Source organism: Contarinia nasturtii, unplaced genomic scaffold (genome assembly GCF_009176525.2).
Source record: "Contarinia nasturtii isolate CC-2019 unplaced genomic scaffold, AAFC_CNas_1.1 Cnas_scaffold_533, whole genome shotgun sequence".
NCBI lineage: Eukaryota > Metazoa > Arthropoda > Insecta > Diptera > Cecidomyiidae > Contarinia > Contarinia nasturtii.
Window position 1 is genome coordinate 4,514,619 of NW_022197885.1, and position 21,843 is coordinate 4,536,461.

Consider the following 21,843-nt stretch of genomic DNA (forward strand, 5'->3'; position numbering starts at 1 on the left):
AACCGAAACACTTAAAATGATCAAGAATATTATCAAAGTAAACATTTGGTATGAAAATCTCTTGAATGCGCCAGTTTCTTTGTCCGCAGGAAATACACAGAATTTAGTCAAGATTTGACGACAAGTGTACAATGGTTTTCGATTCAAATCCATTTTTTTCACACACGCCACCGAATCAGATTAGTTGAATGGTATTGATTGACTGTTCCCCGAATGTGGCGAGAGAGGTCTTATAAAAAAAATCAAGCAGACAACAACACAAAGTATCCTTAACTATAATTGAACGGTAGATACTTTAATTGAGTTATTTACAGAGGAAACTTTTTACCAACAGATATAAATGACCGTCTTGCAACATGCAATTATGAATAATATCTCATTTGTTTAACAAACAGAATTGTATTTGTTTTCAAAACTTACACATGTAATATGTCAACAAAGTCGTTAATTGTAGTAACTCGATTGGGATGAAATTGTAATTTAAGGTGAAAGCGAAAACTTTCTAGACGGTCATTGACTCCGTTGAATTTTGGATTTGTTACGTCTTTTTCATATAATTCTTATAGATTGTTTCAACATACTCTCTGTTACATTGTTGCGTACATTATTTGAAAACTTTGTTGAAAGATAATAGATGTTGGAAAAGGTTCCGTAACAGACAAATGGTACAAAAGATTCAGAAAGATTCAGAACGGGCAGTTAGCCCGTTCGGCTACCCAACGGCTGAATAAAAAAAATTAATTTATTAGGCCGTAAGACGAAATGTCTGACTTTCCCAAACTGCATACATCGCCCCTATATATTATGTGGTTTAGATTTCAAATACGCAATTAACACAAAAATGATGTACGAATATTATATCAAATGGATATTGTTAATTGCAATTAACAATTGTAATTTCAATTGATGCATAGATGATTTTAAAAAATTGTTTCATTCTTTATAATCAAGACTAACATTGAAATGCTGAGCGAATATGTTCATTAACATAAAAATATTATTTTACTTTTGACATTAAGTGAGAAAGAATGAAGCATTGAAAAAGCAACAAAAATCTTCGTTTTTCTTTTGTTCAGAAATAATTGCATCGTTTTGTTCTTATTAGAGGATAATGAAGTCAGATGTTAATAATTCAAAATTATTGCACCTCAAGCGGTGTTAATTGAAACATTAATCGATTCGGTATTCAAAACAAGTGCCATCCAACTGAGGTGGCGTCAGTGACGGTATTTTTAAACATTTCACGTTGCATCAGACCGGACAAGGTATTTTACGATTTTTGATCCATATTTCAAAACAAGCAACGGGCGATTGACTAATGTGTCTCCACTCTATTGAAACAAATCAACTTTTCGTCAGCGGTGCTCTCGCATATAAGTTCAAACAAGCTCATCTGAATTCAACTTGATTCATAATATTTTTGGAGCCACTTCACTGCATGCTCGAAACTGCATGTGAAAATAAGAATAAAATTCAAATAATTCATGAACGGCTTTTTTTGTGTATTTCGTTTGTTGTGAAAAATTGAAAGAGAATATCAATTACAAAAATGTTGATTTGGTGCATGTCGTGAGCATGCGCTCATATGAAATACAATCGATGTCTTGTAGCACGTTCGATCGAACTGCATGCATAAAATCTTGATCATTTTTTTATCGGCGGCACGTTTACTGTTTTCTCCAATGATAAAATAACGACGAAAAAAATGCCGAAAAAAGTAAAAAAAAAAAATATTAAACCATATCAATATTTCACCTGAATCGAAGAGAGAGAGAAAGAGAGAGAGAGAGAGAGAGAGAGAGAGAGAGAGAGAGAGAAAGAGCATTGTATGCGTGCGTTTGTTTGTTTTGTATCTGCAGAGACATGTTTTTACTCTCGTTCACTGCTCAATGCTTAATCAGTGTTTTGATCGAAAAACGTCTTATTAATAACAAGGCGCATGCGGGTCAAGTTAAACCATACGCGCTCACAATCGGATTAAATATTCTGTTTGTTCCGTCCGCTTTCTATAAATCAATGTGTGATGAACATGCGTGCGCTCATCGACAGAGTTATATGGTTTAATCTGACAGGCGAAAACCATCGAAAATACAGCTCAAAACATACAACAGCAAAATTAAAACGGAAAATTCTCCAGAAATCAAATAAACAGAAGAAAAAAACATTGCAAGAAAGAGAAAGAGGAGAACGAGGAAAACATCTTTCGTAAAGAAACTGTTAACTCTTTGACTTGTACAATGCACTGAATTTGAATGTCACAAAGCAGAGACAAAGCGCAGAAGCATTTTATGCATCAGGTAGTAGAATCACATTTTTTTTTAAAGGAAGTCCAATAAAATGAGTGAATTATACAATTAAATCTATATGTTCGAAGATATATATGTTTGGTGTTTAAATAAAAACAAAAAAACGGTAACCGATGAACCATTTAAACGGCTGAGAGATCGCTGCATAAAAAATCTAATATTGTCGATGCATTCGAAGGGATTAACGTATGTTTCGGATGTTGTAAACGAGCGTGTTAATTTGGATTTTATTTGATTCCTCAATGTGGTCAAACTGTCATGTTCATTTGCATTTTAGTTTCGTTAACGAGCTTCAATACACACAAAAAAACGAAAAAAAGTTTTTGATTCAAAAGATTAGTGTTTTCATTTGTATTAGGAAAAGATTGAAGCATCTCCATCAAATGCCGTGTGAATGGCGAATCACACGGATTACCCGTGCTCATGAGTTTCAATGGCAGGTCTGATTGTATCATATTTCGATCTCACAATGACAAGAAGAAAATTTGTGGATTCACTATAGTATGTTGGGACCGTGTTTCAGTATTTATTTTTTAATTACCCGTTTGAAAGTAGTTTCGAATTCCATAAATCACATCCGATTTGAGTCAATGAGAGTTAATTAAAATCAAACTAACCCATCAAAATCTCAATCTCCAAATGGAAGATTCATTTTTAAATTATTGGACTTTCGATGTGTGGTTTAAAATGGATAGGTGTTACGAAATTTACGAGGCAAAAAATGACAATTTTTTCTATATCATAATGACGATCAAATCGGTTTTTATTGAAATATTTGACGTGGTTAATTTTTCTATTCTCTTTTTTTGATCAATTTACTATTTGATATTTTGCCGCTGATCAGTGCAAGCGATTCATCACACGGCTGGAGGTAATCTTGGTTTACCTTTGAAGTGACACACTGAATTGTACAAATATTACGATTAAATCGAACAATTTATTGATATCCAAACGAAGTGATTAAAAATAATTTGTTTGTTTTCATTTGATCTCTAGCGTCTATCCAACTGTGCCATTTTGTCCGATCGGAAGCTTCTAAGACTTGGAGATGGTGCATTCATATTTTTTGTCAATTTTATATGACATTCTAGCTATACAGCATAATATCGATAGATGATATAGAAAATCCCGTTGATTGGCTTCTATTTATCAAAGTCAATGCCATTTTTTGTTGTTTATCGGCCGTACTTTTTATTGTTACAATGTATTATTGTTTAAGTCGACGTAAATTCTTTTTTTTTCGATCCGAACGGTGTATATGGACGATTGCAAATGATTCATTTTCACATAAAAATATCATATTGTCATCATCGCAGCGAGTTTTCTTTCCATCGAACAACTCTCGAATGTAATTTAATAATGTTGTTGTGGTCATTGTTCGCATATATATAAATATTCCATCTAAATTGGCTCTCTTTGTCCGATCCTTACATTGATTCTGTCTTTCTGCTTGTATTCACTTTTTTTGTTGTTTTTGGCCACAAAAAGTCACAATTTCACCATTCAAATAGTCTTAAAATTTCTCACGGTCTGTATCGACATCAACTCTTTTCTTCTTGTTAAATATGTCCCTATTACTTCTATGTTCTTCGAACGGTCAATTACAATCATACAGAACAGCAACGCAGACGAGAAAGAGAAAGAAAAAAGTCCACAAAACGAACAACATCGAATGGAAAACACAACGATAATGCTCGTCTGTGCTCTGAATTTTGATAAGGCACCGTCAACGCAATTGCTACAGCACTCAGCTTCATCTTGTGCTTGTCATCGTCATCTCAGTAGCGGTATTACATTCATCACATTCAACGGACGAATGTCATTTCAAAAGCAATATGCGCTGCAGCGAACGTTCATTTCGATTTTATTTATTAAATGCCTTCAATACACACACAATACACATGGACTTTGATTCAAGACTTTTCGGTTTATTCACGTATATTATATAGTTTTGCAAATAACATGAGAGACAACTGTCGTTAAATCAACCAATTGTTTTTCTTTTCTTTTTTTTTAACAAACAAGAGGGAAACAACATAGAATTCTAATTTAAGAACAAAAAAGGCGATTTTTTTCTGCTTATTATGGTATGCGTTCGTTCTACGAAGCATTGGAATGGGATTCAAATTCCTTTTCAGCAATTCCCTTTGCAAGTCTTCGAATAATCTTTCCCGATTGGGTTGCTGGCAATTCAGACACGAAAAAGACACCACCACGCAATTTATAACTATCGGCAAAATTACCTGCAAAATGGAAAAGGAATATATTACTTTCTTTTCTGGGGATTTTCTTGAATATAAAATAGAATATATTTTAAAAAAGTACCAGCTATCAAAGTGCAAACTTCCTCCTCTGAAATGGATGCATTTGCATTTCGAACAATCAGAGCCGTAACCAAGTTATTCACACCGACTACACAGGCAGACTTGATGGCCGAATGTTGATGCAGAACAGTTTCGATTTCTTCTGGTGCAATTTGAACATTTTCATATTGAATCATATCGCTTTCACGACCAAGTACGTGCAAATATCCATCCACATCAAAATAGCCCACGTCACCCGTTTTCAAGAAATTCTCTTTATCAACGATTGCATCGATGCCACTTTTTCCATAATAACCGTTGAAATAATAGTCACTTTTCACAAAAATTCGGCCTCTTTCGCCAACCAACAATCGATTTCCATTTCCATCGACAATTTTTACTTTGATACCATTCATTAACTTTCCATATGCATTTAAAGTCAATTGAAAACCACGCGAAACTGAAATAGCCCCGCCTAGTTCACTCAATCCTAAATTCATTTAAATGATAATAAACATATGAAAATAAAGAAACATTTTTTTAGAATAAACCAAAACATTTTTCTACCAAACATGTTATAAGGCACAGCATTTTTGAAGAATTTCCGAATAGTTGCATAATCAACGTGCGGAACTCTTCGACTGCTTAAAGCCACGGATTTTACACTCGATAAATCAATCGATTCAATATTTTCGTGTTTTAACGCCGAATTGATTTGTTGCAACGATGCAAAAATGTGCGTTATTTTATACTTTTCGATAATTTCCAGTAGGTATTCCGGTGAATAGGATTTGGTGGTTATTATTCGGGTGGCTCCATAATAAGTTGCTTTAAGTAAATTAGCAATGCCAGACAACCAATAAATTGATGAAAATGCAAGTAGAACATCGCCACCACCAATCGAACTCAAACGAGTACTTTTGTCCAGTATCAACGTGTGAGATAAACATATGCCTGAACACATGAGTAAACGATTTTTGAAGAAGGAAAGATTTTGATGTAATGTTAATTTCATTTGTTACCTTCCAATGTCCCACAGATTCCGTACGAGGCAGCGATGACGGCCGTCTCCTTTTCACCATTCAACTCAATTGGACTATCGATTTAACAAAAAATGATCGAATAATGATTCTTTAAGAAACGCGATATTTGAATTGTTTCTTTTTGTAAAATACTCACAGAAAGTCCGATTCAGTATTTGTTTCGGCAAATAATGTTTCGATTGGCATTGATTTTCTTCGTTGTCCAGTAAATGTAAATATAGTTGCAGCGATATTCAATTCGTTTAATACTGCTTCAAGCAAATCGTACAAGTTGACATCGCAAAAGAATACTTTCGGCTTTGTTATGCTTATAATTGATTTGAGTTCAGATTTTCCAAATGTTGGATCAAGTGCACTCACTGGACAGCCTAAACACATTGACGCAAATAGAATCGGTGACAAGTCAGGACTGTTGCTTGCAAAAAAACCACAAACACTCTTTGAAGGTATATTCATTTTAAGTAGATTCTGAGCAGCTCGAATCGTTTTGATCAAGATCTCATTGAATGTGGTTTGGACTCCAAAATCATCGCTGATCTGTAATTGATGTTAAAATATATTTTTTAAATCAACAAAAGGGTCATATTAAAGCGTTTTCAAGGATATTTTTAAATTAAATAGGAGACGGGACAATTCACCGAAAGCAAAATTCCCGAATTTTAAAATGAGTTTGATTCCTGAATCGGATGCTACGGTTACACTACTATTACGCTACAGTTACGGTAGCGTAACGCGGTAGTTATTTATAAGTACGAATTATCCAAATTAGTACTTCGGGATTTCAATTTCGGGAAAGTGTGTCATTCATTCGGGAACTTTGGCATTTCGGGAAAAATGCCAGCATTCATTTGATATAGTGATATAATTGAATAAAAATTAGTCATCAAATCTCACTTTTCACTTTCTGCTCTCGCTTTCTGTAAATCAAAAGCAGTAGTTGATATTCGTTAAGACATTTCCATTCTCAAATATACAATTAATTGTTCAACTTGAGATTATTTTACGATTTTGTGCATTATCAGCGATATTTATTTGCGCAATTGATTTTGTTGCTTTTGCAAAACCTCTGCATATGTGTACGTAGTACATACACATGCGCTTAAGTGGCACACCGACCAACAAAAATAAAACAATTAAATCGTCTTTATCAAAAGATTTGGACTTCAGAGTCTAGCGTTAACGTTTATTAAACTTGATTGATACAATAAAAATGTGTATTGTGCTACAACTGGCCACTGGGTTGCTGCAAAACACGTATCACTGGCGCATAGTGAAGTAACTCAATAGTACGTGTGTGAAATATGAAGATTTTTTCTCGCACGAACTAGATGGCGCTAATAACTAAGTGTCTTTGCAGCAATGGTGTGCAACTGGCTACAACTGTTCACGGAAGCTAACATTTAAATTTATTCCATAAGTGGGCAATTTGGCTAATCCCCGCGAATTCATCTCGAGCTCTTGCTTTTTATGATATTCGGGGTTAAGTTCGAATTTATATTTCTTCAGTAAAAGTACAATGCCCAGTTTTGTCTGCAGCTTGGCGAATCTCATTCCAATACAATACCTCGGCCCGTCGCCAAAAGAGAGAAATGGTCGTTCAGCAAATGAGACCTTTTCATCGCTGAAACGTTCGGGCCGAAATTCCAATGGATCCTCATAGTATTTTGGATCATACTGAATGCCATCAACCGAAATCATCACCTGTGTACCTTTTTCAATAACAACATTCGTATCTGGTATTCTATAATCATTTACGCATCGCCTCGTGAAGAATCCAAACGGGGTGTGCATTCGTAAAGTTTCTAAAAAGACAATTATACAACGGAAAATCAATTACGAAAAAAACGTTTTTTTTTCTCAAAGTAATCATGAATACCTTCGATGCAATATTCCATGTATTTCATATCAGCAAGTGCATCGTATGTCAATTGGCCGTCGTGTTTTTCGAGAACCTCAACAATTTCTTCGTACGCTTTTTGTTGAATATCTTGTGCTTTGGCCAATTCATACATGCAAAATGACATGGTTGTTGAATTTGATTCATAACCTGTCGGAATTGAAATAATTTTATTGTGGTTGTTGTAAAATAAGTTCAACACTGTTTCCAACCAACCTGCTACAATAAAAACATGGCACTGTGCAGCAATTTCATTGATGCTCATTAATTTTTCACCTGATGTCGTTGCATTTGTGCTCCAATCATCGTTATCATCTTTTACTTTGCCCGTATTTCTCAATTGCATCAACAATTGAAAGAAATCCTTCTGTATAATATTGTTCTGTTCTCGAAATTCTAAATTTTTTTTCACCGTGTCAATCATAAAATCACCTACATCCTTATCGACAAATCGTGATCGCAATAATCTTGCGAGTGACGGCGCAAAAAATGAACCAGTATTACGCAAAGCATTTCGAATGGTTGGCTCAAAAAATTGCTTGCCATATTGTCGAAACTCTGAATCCGGATGGCGAATGCAATCGATGTCAATGCCAAACGAAACGGATGCTATTACATTTGTTGCAAATCGTGCAAATACTTCACGTATCTCCAAAACGTCACCACTTTTTGCGTAATCATCAATCAAACATTCGAGTGAATTACCGCACTTGATTATCGTGTTAAACATTGCTTTTAATCGACCTGTTGTAAATGCTGGCGATAGTTTTGTTCGTGAATTTTTCCATGCGTCGCCGTTTTGAACGAGCATATTGTGTGCCATTGGATCCACATCCTCATTTACATACCATCCACGAGACGGGAAGCTTGAAAAATCTTTTATTAAAATGGCTCGAATCAATTCGGGGTCACGAATCACCAATACAGGCGTTAGCAAACTGTAAACGCCGACAAACGGCTCGGTGGAACTATTGTACACTTCTTTGATTTGATCATCAATCGAGATTTTTTGCAAAAATGCCTTTGCAAACGCACCAAACGGGAACGTAGGTCTTAAATTATTAATAATTTATAAAGTGATTTTAACGAACATGATAATTGGACATTTACTTGATAAATGGGACTCCTTTTCGTTTCCAATAACCATAAGCGTACTGAATGTAAAATCTTGCAACCAAAATGGTTGTTGCAATTAACACTAATAACGTTAATAATGACATTTTTTCGAGTAAATATCGTCGAACTGAGTATCATCGCGAATATTTTGTATATTTATACGACGATGAAATTGATAACATATTTATTTCTATTTATCAGATAAATAGAACAATTGGATAGACAGTTATAAATTCACCGAAGCTGTTGAATTATTATCAGTGAACCACACGAAAACGATAAGATGTAACACTTGCAGAATCAACAATGTAAATAGTACTTTGAATGCACAAGATCTCAAATGTCAACACCGCTCTGTCGCGTCTTTTACATCTATTTTGTATAGATGATCTATCTGATATACGATGACTATTAAATCATATGATTCCATTACACTAAAGATGATGAAATTCCAATTTTTATTATTGATTTGTTGTGGGTTTGCAAAACCTTGCGTATTTACACACTTTTTTTTAACTAGACGTTTAATACTGATACTCGATTTACATTTTATTCACTTATCGTCTTTTTTCACACTTATTTGTACTTGTTATTGTCAAACTTGTGACACACTCAAGTTTTCCATTAATTGTTTGAATGGACACTTGTTTATCTGGACTCGCTCGAATTTTGTGATTTTTTTATTTTTTCCATACATTTTAGGAAATTAATTGGATTTTATCAATTGATACTTGCCTGAGCTACTTTTGGTCCATGCATCGATAGCATTCTGATAATAACTTGTCCAAGCGACACATTTGGATTAAACAATGGCTTTATTTCGGGGCCCTCCCATAATTTTTCTTCGACATTAAATTTTGTACCAACTTCCAACATCTTGTCTTCTAGTTCATAAAAAATGGCTCGCTTGAGAAAAAAAAGTATCACTAACTTGTACGAAAGAAGCAATTTGACTGAAATGATTTGATCGTTCTCGACGACGAAGCTCAAATATGACCTGAAAAAAAAATGATCGTGATGATTCAATAAGTTGTGTAAATTTTTGCCATGAATAACAAGAAATTCACGTACATGTATGATTACATCAGATATTAGAATGTAAAAAGATAAAATGAATCGTAAAAGATCTACAGTGTGAAGTATATAGCAAATAAAACCAAAATCATTCTCGCTGGAGATGTTTATCGGGTGCGAATCATAAAATTGCCCAAATTTATATGAAATATATAGCCTGTGGACTGATAAATGAGATAAAACCAATTTTTATCATTCATTTGAGAAATGCGTCATTGTTGTTGTGACCCTTTTGTCTTACTATTTCAAAAAAAAAAAGAAAAAAAATCATCAGTCTCTTTTCAGTTTCAATTCAATGAATGAACTGGTTATTTTTCTTTAATTAAAAAGCGATCAAATTATTTTTTTTCGGGTCTGACATTTTTATATGCTTGAAAGATTTTTCCCCGAAACCACAAATTTTAATTTTACGACTGTGTTTACAGAAGAATGAAAATGCCACCGAAACAACAACAAAAAACGAACTTGATTGATGTTCTCATTGAGAAGTAAAATTGCCGTTTTCATTCATTTGAATTAATTAAATTCATGAATTTAAAAAAAAATAAGAGAAAAATGTGAAAATTCCATAGCCCTTAGCGTCACCAGTTGACGCTTTTCAATCCGATTCAAAATGTGTGAGATTCTATTGAGATATCCAAATGGAACTGGTTTTATCGGCTGTAAAATGTGCGAAAGATTTAGAATATTGTGTGTTTCGACGAAATTTCAAATTGATGACAGATGAAATGTGTCATTCGGAATTGAATTTGAATAAGACATTTGATCGTGTCGTTGTTGAAAAAAAGTCATAGGTTGTGCAATGTTTGATAAAGATTTGGTGAAAAATATTATGTTTTTTTTTCGACATATATTTAATCAGCAACTTATCAGAATGCATGCGTGTGCAAAGCGAGAGAAAAACCAGTTACATTTGTGTATCTTGCGATTACGGTATGTGTCATCATGTAGTAGCGCGATGTGTTTACATATATTTGAATTGGTGGCATATATTTGTTTTATTTTTTTTTTCATTCTCATTTTACATTGCAGTAAGTTAGCGACATGCAATTAAACTTTAAGTCAAATTTTAATTAAAAATTGCGTACGAAATACGTAAAAATAAACACATTTATTGAAAATGAGCAGAGAGAAAACTCAATTTTACTTGAAAAGATTAAAATGCGTTGCAAAATGGCAATGAGGCGTTATCACTCAATCTGCAAACGCATGGTCTCACTCTTGTGTTTGCGCGCGCGCGCGTCTCAAGTTGATGCTGCACGTGAAAAAGGATTAATTAACATAGCTGGAGCGTATTCAAATCGATTCGATCTCGAGTTGATCGTTAAATTAATGGAATTTATGAAAATAGTTTTAATAAATTCAATCTATTTTGATAGTTAGATTGCGAACACCGGCGATCGTACGGAACAGGAATTGTATGAATTATATAAATGGAATTGGTTGCAACGGCATTTTTTATTATTTATTAAACTGCCACCAATTTGATATGCAGGTCGAAAGCGGCGAGTGCATCGAGTAAACATTTGCACATTTGCAAATATTGGCATTGGCAATGATGCTGAAATGATGATCTGGCGCGCCAGTCGTCACTTTCATATCGTTCCATTATCTATGCTATTAGTCAAATAGAACGTTCCAAAGTAATTGGCGGTAACAAACAATCGGCAGCATTTCATTTATAGTATCTCTAAAAGCCATAGCAAATGAAGAATGGTACACACGTCAATCCATTAAAAGATTAAAGCATTATTTTTATTTTATTGTAGTCAATGGATATTTCACAGTTGTGCAGATGCATGAATTGCAAGGGAAACATATCACGAGGATTAAAAATCTATTTCATTCGTCATGAAATTCGAATCGTTATAAAAAGAAAACATCAAGTGGCTAGTGGTGGATTGACGGCTTAAAAATCAGCCTGCAGCTATAACGAATCTACAGCGCGCTTTATATCGGATTAGTATTGCATTGAAATTTTCATAAAGATAACAATTTAAATAGCTTATAACTGACGACGGACATAACGGTGTGCACCACAAGTCGTAAATGCTCGAACGCAAATATAACCAATTGATATTATTATAAATGAACTTTTATCAAATGTCGTTTTGTCGAGTAATAAGAATCATATCAAACGTGTGTTTTTTACCCACTAAATACGGTTAATCGCTATTGAAATTGTCGGCTTTGGACTTTTGCCTAAGTGATAAGCATTTCATGTCATCGAGCCACAAGCAAAACACACACACACACCAAAGTAATATGTCAACATATTTTTGCCAAAAGATACTGTGAGGCGTGGGCGGCAGAAATGCTTCGCCCCATTCCGTTTCGAAGCGACAAGTTACGGCCATTGATAAGCAAAATCAAATTATGACTTGATTGAACGCAATTTACATCACATGCACTTTTCGCAACCTGATTGTAGTCATTTCTCGCCACACAATAGTGTTCATGTACACGCTTTCATTTTTTTTTCGGCATGCACATGTCGTAAATAATCAAAGTTTGTGAATTTCGAACGTTGCACAGAAAGCAGCGATTTTTCACTGTGTCATGATTTGCATGTTGAGAAAGACAACAACAAAAATGTACATGATAAATTATTTGATTTTTGAAAGGATTCAAACTCACATGAAAAACAGTGGAACGAAACGCACAGAAATGTAAATGAAGCGGCCCGTTTGAAATTCATTTCTTTTTTTCTTTGTAATTCATGTAGAGGAGAATATCTTCTTGAGCCAAATCCCACTGTTTGGTTGACAAGAGTTTTCAGCAAACGATCGCCAAACTACATTCAAATACACATCAACAATGTAATAAATTTTAAACGATCAAAGAAAACGAAGTGCATTTCTAGAAGCTACAAAATGAAAAATGCACAGTTACGTAGTAAGTTTTGATATGCCCTTAGGCCAATTCAATTTTATCGCACTTTAACAGCAATATATATACGATTGAAAGACATATTTCATTTTGAAGAGCATAATATGAATTTCGTGTCGGTTGCGAAGAATTCTTATTTATTATTTTCCAATTTAATGTGAGATTTCTTTGGCGTTTTTTTAGTTTATAACTTCCTCACTTTTTATGAATAAATAATAATGATCACGAGAATTCACGAAATTCTAGTATAGTTACTTTTTGATACTGCGTGAAGTTATCACTCAGCCACCAAATAAGAAATGCATGGTTTAAGGTATACGTTACAGCTGTTTGCAATTGTGCTAAAGTGTTTTCACAACTTTGCCCCAATCTGATGATAATTGTGGAAATTGACTATAGATGAAACTAAATGCTGTCGTAGTGCAGTTGTTTAACATTTTGGATAGTATTTCGGTACGATATTCACCGACGAATTCTTATATTTGTTGGCATATTAATTTATTTTAATTCAAATTTTGAATTTAAAATTTTTAAATACAATAAAACATTTTTCCAACGTTTTGGATTGAAAACAGACCTTAGTGTTTCCGAATTGTATTGTTCGAAGCTGAATTGATTAATTAAGGTTTGTTTGACTTTTTTTATGATATCCACATTGGGGGGAGAGACTTTGAAATTTACGAATAAAATAAAGCGAATTTCAACAAACAATACGTAGACAGCCTTAAAGCCTCCACAAACTTGAATATGAATTGTAAAACGGTAAAATATATCATCATTAGATTTCTTTTGTCTAATTTCAATAATTTGTTTGAGTTGCGACTCGTCCTCGTTGTTTTTCTAATTTCAACGATGTTTCAAAAACTTTACACGTGCAATCCAACTGTATCAATACAAATATTTCAAATGATCGCAAATGATAAAAACAAGTTTTTACAGAAAGATATTTTTCGATGAAGAGTATAAAAGTTCGTTCGATTTTGCCTGGTGAACAGTTCGATCTTGCCTGGTGAATTACGAGTAAATTACTGAAGCACAATGAATTTTTTCAAGTTCGCATTTTTCTTTGTTGTTTTGTTCATGGTGAGTTGAAATCTGTCTGAAACTTTTAAGAAAATCGCTTATTTCTAGAATAAAAAACCCAAATTCATTTTTTTTGTTACAGATACTGAACTTTGAATTGGCAGATGCGGGAAATAGCGGAAGCAAAGTCAAAAAGGGCGATGTAAGCAAAAAAGGCAAGAATGTTGTTGGTGAGAAATTGGGTAAACTTGCCAAAGGCGCAAAGGAGGCACTTATATCTTGTGTCACGGAAGAAGTCTCTGATGACGAAGAATATCCTGCCAAACGTAACCCAAAAAGTATACTACCACCACTGCCATATCCGGCTGAAGAAATTTTGAAAAAAGGGAAGGAACAACGAAGCAGAGCTAAGTTTATTGCAGAACTTAATTCGAGATAAAAGCTAATAGAGACGTCTAAAATGTGAAATAAATGATAATAATTTATGTCTTTATGTTCATAATAAAAAATTATATATTTCACTTTCATAATTCATAAAAAAATCTTCGGCCTCGTCCTCAATGTATTTAGAATTTCTTAATTCACGAATAAACATTTGTTTCGAAATAAACATATCCACGTAATAGATGTAATTATTATTAATTTGTGAATTTTTTTTATTGCGAACAAGTTATTATGATGGAAAAGGTTAGAAAATAAAAAATATTTTTCGATTAATTACGAATGAAAGAGTATAGAATGTTCCTTAGATTTTGCATGTTAAAGAATTAACGTGAAACACGGTTCTTGTCTCTGAATTTATGGAAATAAATTGAATTATATATTCCAATATGATTGTTTCAATACTTTCAAATGAATTTTTTCAAACACTTTTTCAACTATACTGATTTAATATAAATACCTCAACTGAACCGAATGTGTCAACATGTGAAAATAGAAGTTTTCTTATAATAAAAAAAAATGTTATTCAAATTATGTGTTCTGCAAAACGTCTCAAATGATACTAAATTTAAGTTGAATAACAGTTTGTGACCAAGTTGAGAATTACAATGACGAATTCACTGATAAAAGCATTAATTTTGTTGAAATTGCATATCAAAATTGATATGGTGCAATGATGAATAAGCAAATCCATTTATTTATACTTTTGATATAAAAATAAAACTTATTTACTTTTTTAAAATTAAAATGATATATTTTGGTCGATGATTATGACTCGAGTCATTGCTCACATAATATTTTTCTCTTCTAGTTGGCATTGGGCTCCTTTTGACTCACCATGCTCCGTGCCCGTTTCAGAGAACAGTAGAAAATAGAAAATACAGTTTTGCGTACAAATTGCATAAATTTGAATAATTTATGGTTTTCGTAGTAAAATTTCTTAGTACATCGACTTCCATCCGGTTGCTAAATTCATTGGGTGGAAGTAGATGAGACGAAAACGATTTTCATGACATATGATTTGAAATGAATCCTCGTCGAGTTGAAATTGTTTATTAATAACGGTTATTATCAAAGTCAGATTCACGGGTCGCTTGAAGATGATTTGCATTTCCGTACGTGTATTTTGTGTTTGAATTAATTTTTAGTGCTTCTTGAACTGGGCTGAATCGAATTCCATTTGGTAGCAAAATTTATAGAGGTTTTGTGACGCCGTGTGTTGCCCATTTATAGAAATCCGTGTTCGGTAAAAATGTGCATCCGATCATTGCAAAAAGTCAAACAAAAGAGCCAACGATGTTATATCATTTGTTAACATAATTTAAGATCTCAACGCCTTCGATGCAATCACACAGCACACTCAAATCACGTTCCAATTCGATCCAATGTCTTGCTGTTCAATAATAATGGGTAACATAGCACTGTTTTATGTCCACAGCCGGTGAACAAATACAATATCTGAATGCGAATGATGACCGATGTATTCAAACACACACATACACACACTTACGTGCGCTCGCCTCCCTTCTTCTCCTGGACGAACATATCCAAATCACATTGCAAACGACTACACAAATCAATTGTAGCCATACATTTTGTATGTTTACTCGTTTGCGAAAGATTCAACTTTTATCACACAATCCAAATGGAGTGTGGGTTAACAAATCGTAAATATTATCATGTCGAGTTTTGCGGGCACGCGTGAACAGATATGTTTTGTGCATTCGCACCATAAAACAATGTGTATTCTTTCAACAATTTATTTTTAAGCGTTTTTTTTGTTTCTCTGTATGCTTCCCATTTGGCAGTTATGTTCGTTTTTCGTGTCACTAATCTTGTTATCTGCCGTGTTTTTTTTGCTGAAATGTGGCAGAGCGCGCGCACACACGTACACAATGTGGCAAGACAACTGGTGTGCGCACCGAACATGCAAATCAAATCTCGTCAAACAAAAGCACAAACACAAAACAATGTTGAAAGCCAAACGAAGAGTTAACTAGTCATACGGCATGAAAAAGAAAGAGTGTGAGAGTAGGATACGGTTTTGGCATCGACACAACGGAGGCGTACCATCATCATCAATCGATCGTTCATTTGGACCAATTTCATATCATTTTTATGAAGTCTAAGTAGCAATTTCTAAAGCCAGATAATTCTGAGAAATTTTTCACCCGCTTACATATATTAGACTGAACGCACATTTTTAGCATCATCAACAGACATAGGAGTTATGTGTGCAGGAGATAAAAAGATGAAAGCAGCAAAAAATGCGAACAACATTGCAACGATGCTATTTTAGAACTCTACTTATTCCAAGCCATTTATTTATTTCTTTTTTTTCACTGTTTTGACCGTTTGGAAAATGGAATGAAAAAAAAAACGTGCAAATGAAACGAATGAATATGTGTACGCATTGAGTTGAATGTGCGCCACATAAGGGGAGCCCACGCAATACACATTTCATTTATAATTTGTAGCCAATTTCCATTGATGGTACACAACGAATGATCTTTATGCAAAGTGAAATGGAATAGGAACAAAACAAAACACGGTCTCATTCGATATCTAGTTGACTAGCCAGCCCGTTCCGTCTGCACAACACAGTGCACGGCACATGTTCAACGCGATGTCCGAAACGCGTTTCGTTGCACATGCAAAACAAATCATTTCACGTTTACTCTAATCGAAACCGTCGTATTTTGTTTGCGCGTGCATTACTCATTTCGTTTGCTCGACTATTGGCCCCCCTCATCTCATTCTAGTTCAACCATTCAAACGAATGCCAGAAAAAGCAAATCATTTAACAAATATTGCATGGTGTTGAATATGTTCAGTGAGCGTTATCGTTTGTTGCTATTTTCGTAGTGAGTGGCAGGCAAGCGCGTATTTGATGATCCTTATTTCGCACGGTAGACGCTCCACGTACGTCGGTTGACTGCAACGAAATAATTTATGTTTTTACACCGTGCACCACAAAAACCATTGGGGAGATCATCGAAAACATGATATGTATGTGTGCGCGCGCAGTTTTAAAAGTTAAAGAAGAAATCGCGTTGCACACGAAACGATGAGTAATGCTTTAGATTGGCTACCAAACGTGTTTATTAATTAGCAACATGATATAATTTTAGGTTTTTTTTTGTCTATCTTCTCTCGAACACACCATGCCATAGATGAAATATACATCGAGACAAAATTTACTCCACACAGAGAACGGCGGCAAAGTTGCACGTTCGATACGCCAACGACACAAACTTAACAAAAAATAAAGAACCGAAAAAAATGTACATGTTCAATGCGATTTATTTCCTCTTCGCATGGCATTTTGTTAGCTGTCAAAATAATTTGATCGAAACAACTATTCGAATTTAATATGTTCAACGATTTGCTGTTTTAAAATGGCTTGTTTTGTGTTTCGAATATAAAAAAAACAACAATCAAAGGAAAACGATTGAAATAATAAATTGAACCCATTTCAACGAACTATAATGATACCTACCTAGAGAAAGATAGTAAGAGAGAAGGAGAGAGCAAGAGAGGGAGAGAGAAAGATTGACATACTAACAAGCAAAAACACAGAATGAGAATATATGTAAAGAGAAAAAAAGCGTATATGGTCCAGATTTTACAAAAAACAATTTGTTCCACAAACAGGAAAAAGACAATTCCAACTCAAACTCTTGTCTATTGTTAGCCGTATGCATATACGTAAGACAACCATTCCCATTGACAATTTGCATACAATTCTCAATGTTAAAATATGCTTGCGATTTAAAGAAGAAAAAAAAGTTCATGGGTGCGGCGCACAGAACTTGCCTCTTTTTTCATTATTTTTATTGCATCATTTTCGTGTAGATATTTTCAGATTATTGTCATTTTCGACCGTTCATTGGACGTATTAATTTATGTTATTTGATTTTATTCAGAAATGGAAACAAAAGAGCGGGTGAGAAACAAATCTAACTGAACGGAAATAGCTTCAAGACGTTTGGCATGAACAAAACATGGACATGGACATGTCACCAACCATTTAATAAAATGCCGTATTTAATTGAGAGTACAATTTAAACTAAAGAGGCTTCTTTTTTTCTCGTCAATTGTGAAAATTCCAGCGTCTTCTCTTAAACTCAAAGCATAATTGATGGTTTTTGTCTACATAAATCCGAATATATACAACACCATGGCTCTACAATAGCTCGCCCGGTCTTCGCTCATAATTTCAAGCAAAATTTCGTAACAATACATATTCTTTCAAGTTTTATACACTTTTTATGATGTTTTGTACAAATTCAATACCTTTGAAATTGATTGAGCTGATATGAGTGTATGTAGACTATTGTGTACAGATTTAGTGTAGAGTGTAGTAAATGTTTTTCTTCATACATCTGGATAAGTAGGAATTTTTGATTTGGATTTAAAGCGACACTTGAGAGCAACACCGAATAAGAAACGGTTTCTGTGCAAAAATACATGCGGAAAGTTTGTGCACTGCAAACCAAAAGTCCACATCCGATAAAATTAACATGAAACAAATTGATTGCTCACTGATTCGAATTGATTTGTTTGTGTTTCTTGCCATGAAAATTATCTGTAATTGCCATTTCAATGGTTGTTTTAACTTCAACCTCCCAAGTGTTTCTGCATTACGATTATGCGAACGCACTTGTGCAGTGGAATTCCGGCACCGTCGCACGCTCGGCCAATGATAAAACCATTTGGTCGGCGCCACTTTTTCTTCGTTCCAAAATGAAAGAAATAATTTAAATAAAATAAATGGATCCAAGTAATCTATATCAACGAGTGAAATTTATTTTAATTAAATTAATAGACATTTTCCGTAATCAGTAAGCGAATAAAGTTATTATGACCACCTCAAAGGCCGTCAAAGGCGGTCGTTTGTTTTCATCGTGGTTTTTTGCGTACAGAATGAATGCGCGAGCGACTGTTTATCTGAATACGGCGTAAAGTTCCGATTTAAATCGTTATCTAGGAATTGGCTCAATGTGTACATTGTGAAATTATAATGAAAAAAAAAAACACCAAGGAAAAAGAAAAACGCTTTGCAATAAAATACCACCAGAGTATTCTGACAGCATACCAAACACAATCATTGGGCAATTGGCGTACCTTTTTTCGCTTCGAATGTTTCATGGTTTGCATGGAAGTGTCTTTCTATCAGCTTATCGTGGCGTATAGAAATCCCATTGTTGAACGTAAAATGTGTGGCGCACACGCGCTCACCATTCGCAAACGATATGCAAGAATTCACCTCGTGATGTGATAGCAATTTAGATTTAAATAATCCCAATATTTATTGGTTGTTGAACGCGCATCCAATGATAAAATGGTACAACATTTTATGTATGCATAAATTTGTCATCGGAAGTGTTGAGATGTCGGCACTTCTTATGGACAATTTTACCATTTTCAAGCATAAACCTCATTGACAGCGCATATTGACAAAATTGAAAAGACAAACGATGCAATGGCATTGAAACCACCGCTCAATACCGCATATCGACGATGTAATCTGTATTCTTCTTCTTGGTAATGTTGCGTTCTTCTCTTTTTTTGTATTCATCGCAGCCGTACGCCGAATGAACTTGAAAGAGAGACAACCGTAAAATATTGATTTCCATAAAATATAGAGTACCGTTTGATTGGCCATGTTCGCGCTGCCATGGAAATTAAATGTGCATAAATTTTATACGATAAAGACGATGCATCACATCGAACCAAAAGTTTCTGTCAACAAATAATCACATTCACATTTTGATGCCAAACTGACTTTTCGCCTCTTTTTTTTCATTCTCTTGCTCACGCTGAATTCCAATGAATTCCAAACGAAAACACTTAATTTTTATTCGATCATTCCATAAAATTCGTAACGATTTCGTAAAGCCATATTTGTAGACGGGTACAAACGGGACGAAATGTGGCGATTTTGTCAAGTAACGCGTAAATTTCACATTATCGATTATAAATATTGAATGAAAATTTTTCAACGATGTTGGCGACGGTAAAAATTGTATTTTAATTCATTTTCATGTGTATTTATTTCTTTTCTTGAATTATGACCACATGAAATAAGCAACATTGGATTCGCTTCGATTTCCATTTCGAAAGTTCATCGTTTTTAACCCAGTTTTTGTTTGTTTTGATCCTACCGTCCAGGCAAGTACACACACTTATAAATCGTATCGATAGACAGTTAAAATGACGAACGGCGCCACAGCGAGAGAATTTGTGAATTATTTTGGAAACATTTTTATGGAAACCTGTCGCTAATTTGGCCAACATTCAAGTGAATATATTTCGGTGTGAATTTATTTGTCATTTCAAGGACTCGATTTTGTATGCACAACCATTTTCTATATGTAAATGCAGGCCAATTACGGCATTTGCATTTGTTACTTTAAATAGAAAGGGTTAGACATACTTCAGTTGTAACGATTGGTTTGCATTTCTAATTTTAAAGATAATATTTATGCGTCTACTGTGGAATGAAACTCAATTCCGCGAAAACAGTCGTTAAGTCTTCTTCTCTTTTTGTTTCAGTCGATCACACAGTTGGCTACAGCAGCAGGTAATTCGTTGCAAAAAAAGAAAACAACAAATGAAAATGATGCAAATAAATGCGAAAAAAGATTGTTTTGCATAGTAATTTTGATAAATCTGTAGAGAGAATGAAAGAAACAGAAGTCAAACTACTGTCTTAGTTGCCCTTTGCTGTTCACAAAATCCATTAAAAATTCAGTCAAAGTACATAAATATGTTTGGCGAAATGCATTTGTGCTGGTTCGACGAGGTAAGCGCATTTATTGAATATTGAAATTTATTGATTACGATAGTGTAAGTAGTAAGTTTTGGAACGGAAAAATGCACGGTGTGCCTCTAACGGTGTGTGCACACCGGCAAACACAATACACAGCAAACGGATGATGCGCGCGAGCGCGATGCAAGATATGAGAAAAACAATGGGATTTTAAGTAGATGGAGATTTCATAAATAAATGTGCATTTTGTGAATTGAAATTGTTCATTGATGCGCTGCGCACACGATGAATTCAACCACTAAATTATATACAGATAAGCAAAGCGGCTTCATGTGTGATGTTAAAAAGATCACAATTGTACTCAATGGGAAGAGTAATTGTTTCACAAAGAACAACAACAACGGCAGCAACGGCCACGGCAATAGTAACAAAATATAAAACCACTTCGAATCAAATGCGAAAAAAGCACGTTGCATTTGTCGCATTCAAACGAAAATCGCACACATCTAACGCTCTATCTGATGGTATGACTCACGACACACGCCGCTGCAACATACTGATGATGTGCTTATGCGCTCACTCTGGGTTTTTTGCAAAAGAAAAAAAATGATGGTTCGGTATGTTTTCACACTCGGGAATTTATTCAATATTGAAAATGATTGTCTCAATGGATTTGAAAAAGAACTCCAAACGATAGTCAAATATTGTCGCAGTTCATTTGATACCTATAGTCAATAGTCATCGTTTTGAATGTGCGTAGGAATTTTTCGATTCTATTTTGAATCAAATTAAAGCACGATTGCACAATACCCTCGATCAAAGATTTACCAACCATGGTGATTGGTGAATGTAAATACCACGAATCAATGCGATAATAACGGTTTCGATGCACTCAATATTGGTAAATTTTCGGCGTGAAACGATTAAATCAAACTTCAATTTACGCCTGAATGATATTTTATAGCTTACGAAATAT

General features: G+C 34.3%; 3 protein-coding genes across 3 annotated transcripts; 1 reads left to right on the forward strand and 2 right to left on the reverse strand.

Moving 5' to 3' along the window:
• Positions 1 to 3,555: 3,555 nt before the first annotated feature.
• Positions 3,556 to 9,656, reverse strand: LOC116339813 (probable 4-coumarate--CoA ligase 3). The gene is made up of 6 exons (XM_031765872.1): positions 9,401 to 9,656; positions 5,789 to 6,189; positions 5,632 to 5,705; positions 5,177 to 5,563; positions 4,632 to 5,099; positions 3,556 to 4,549 (listed from the first exon to the last, which is right to left on the reverse strand). The coding sequence occupies exons 1-6, from the start codon at positions 9,539 to 9,541 to the stop codon at positions 4,407 to 4,409; spliced, it is 1,614 nt and encodes a 537-aa protein (XP_031621732.1). The 5' UTR covers positions 9,542 to 9,656; the 3' UTR covers positions 3,556 to 4,406.
• On the reverse strand, positions 6,708 to 8,777 carry LOC116339814 (probable cytochrome P450 6d5). The gene is made up of 4 exons (XM_031765873.1): positions 8,660 to 8,777; positions 7,766 to 8,601; positions 7,529 to 7,699; positions 6,708 to 7,454 (listed from the first exon to the last, which is right to left on the reverse strand). The coding sequence occupies exons 1-4, from the start codon at positions 8,767 to 8,769 to the stop codon at positions 7,027 to 7,029; spliced, it is 1,545 nt and encodes a 514-aa protein (XP_031621733.1). The 5' UTR covers positions 8,770 to 8,777; the 3' UTR covers positions 6,708 to 7,026.
• Positions 9,657 to 13,579: 3,923 nt separating the features above from the next.
• Positions 13,580 to 14,276, forward strand: LOC116339709. Its single transcript, XM_031765740.1, has 2 exons — positions 13,580 to 13,711; positions 13,794 to 14,276. Exons 1-2 carry the CDS (start codon positions 13,667 to 13,669, stop codon positions 14,088 to 14,090), a joined length of 342 nt encoding a protein of 113 aa, XP_031621600.1. The 5' UTR covers positions 13,580 to 13,666; the 3' UTR covers positions 14,091 to 14,276.
• The last annotated feature ends 7,567 nt before the right edge of the window (positions 14,277 to 21,843 follow it).

Bases quoted from the DNA above. Each gene is read 5' to 3' on its own strand.
- LOC116339814 (XM_031765873.1), bottom strand. From the start codon at position 8,769: ATGTCATTATTAACGTTATTAGTGTTAATTGCAACAACCATTTTGGTT. The intron at 8,602-8,659 runs GTAAATGTCCAA...TAATAATTTAAG, and splicing joins AAAGGAGTCCCATTTATCAA to ACCTACGTTCCCGTTTGGTG. The intron at 7,455-7,528 runs GTATTCATGATT...TTGTCTTTTTAG, and splicing joins CATGGAATATTGCATCGAAG to AAACTTTACGAATGCACACC.
- LOC116339709 (XM_031765740.1), top strand. From the start codon at position 13,667: ATGAATTTTTTCAAGTTCGCATTTTTCTTTGTTGTTTTGTTCATG. The intron at 13,712-13,793 runs GTGAGTTGAAAT...TTTTTGTTACAG, and splicing joins TCTTTGTTGTTTTGTTCATG to ATACTGAACTTTGAATTGGC.
- LOC116339813 (XM_031765872.1), bottom strand. From the start codon at position 9,541: ATGTTGGAAGTTGGTACAAAATTTAATGTCGAAGAAAAATTATGGGAG. The intron at 5,706-5,788 runs GTGAGTATTTTA...TTAAATCGATAG, and splicing joins AATACTGAATCGGACTTTCT to TCCAATTGAGTTGAATGGTG. The intron at 5,100-5,176 runs GTAGAAAAATGT...AAATGAATTTAG, and splicing joins TGTGCCTTATAACATGTTTG to GATTGAGTGAACTAGGCGGG.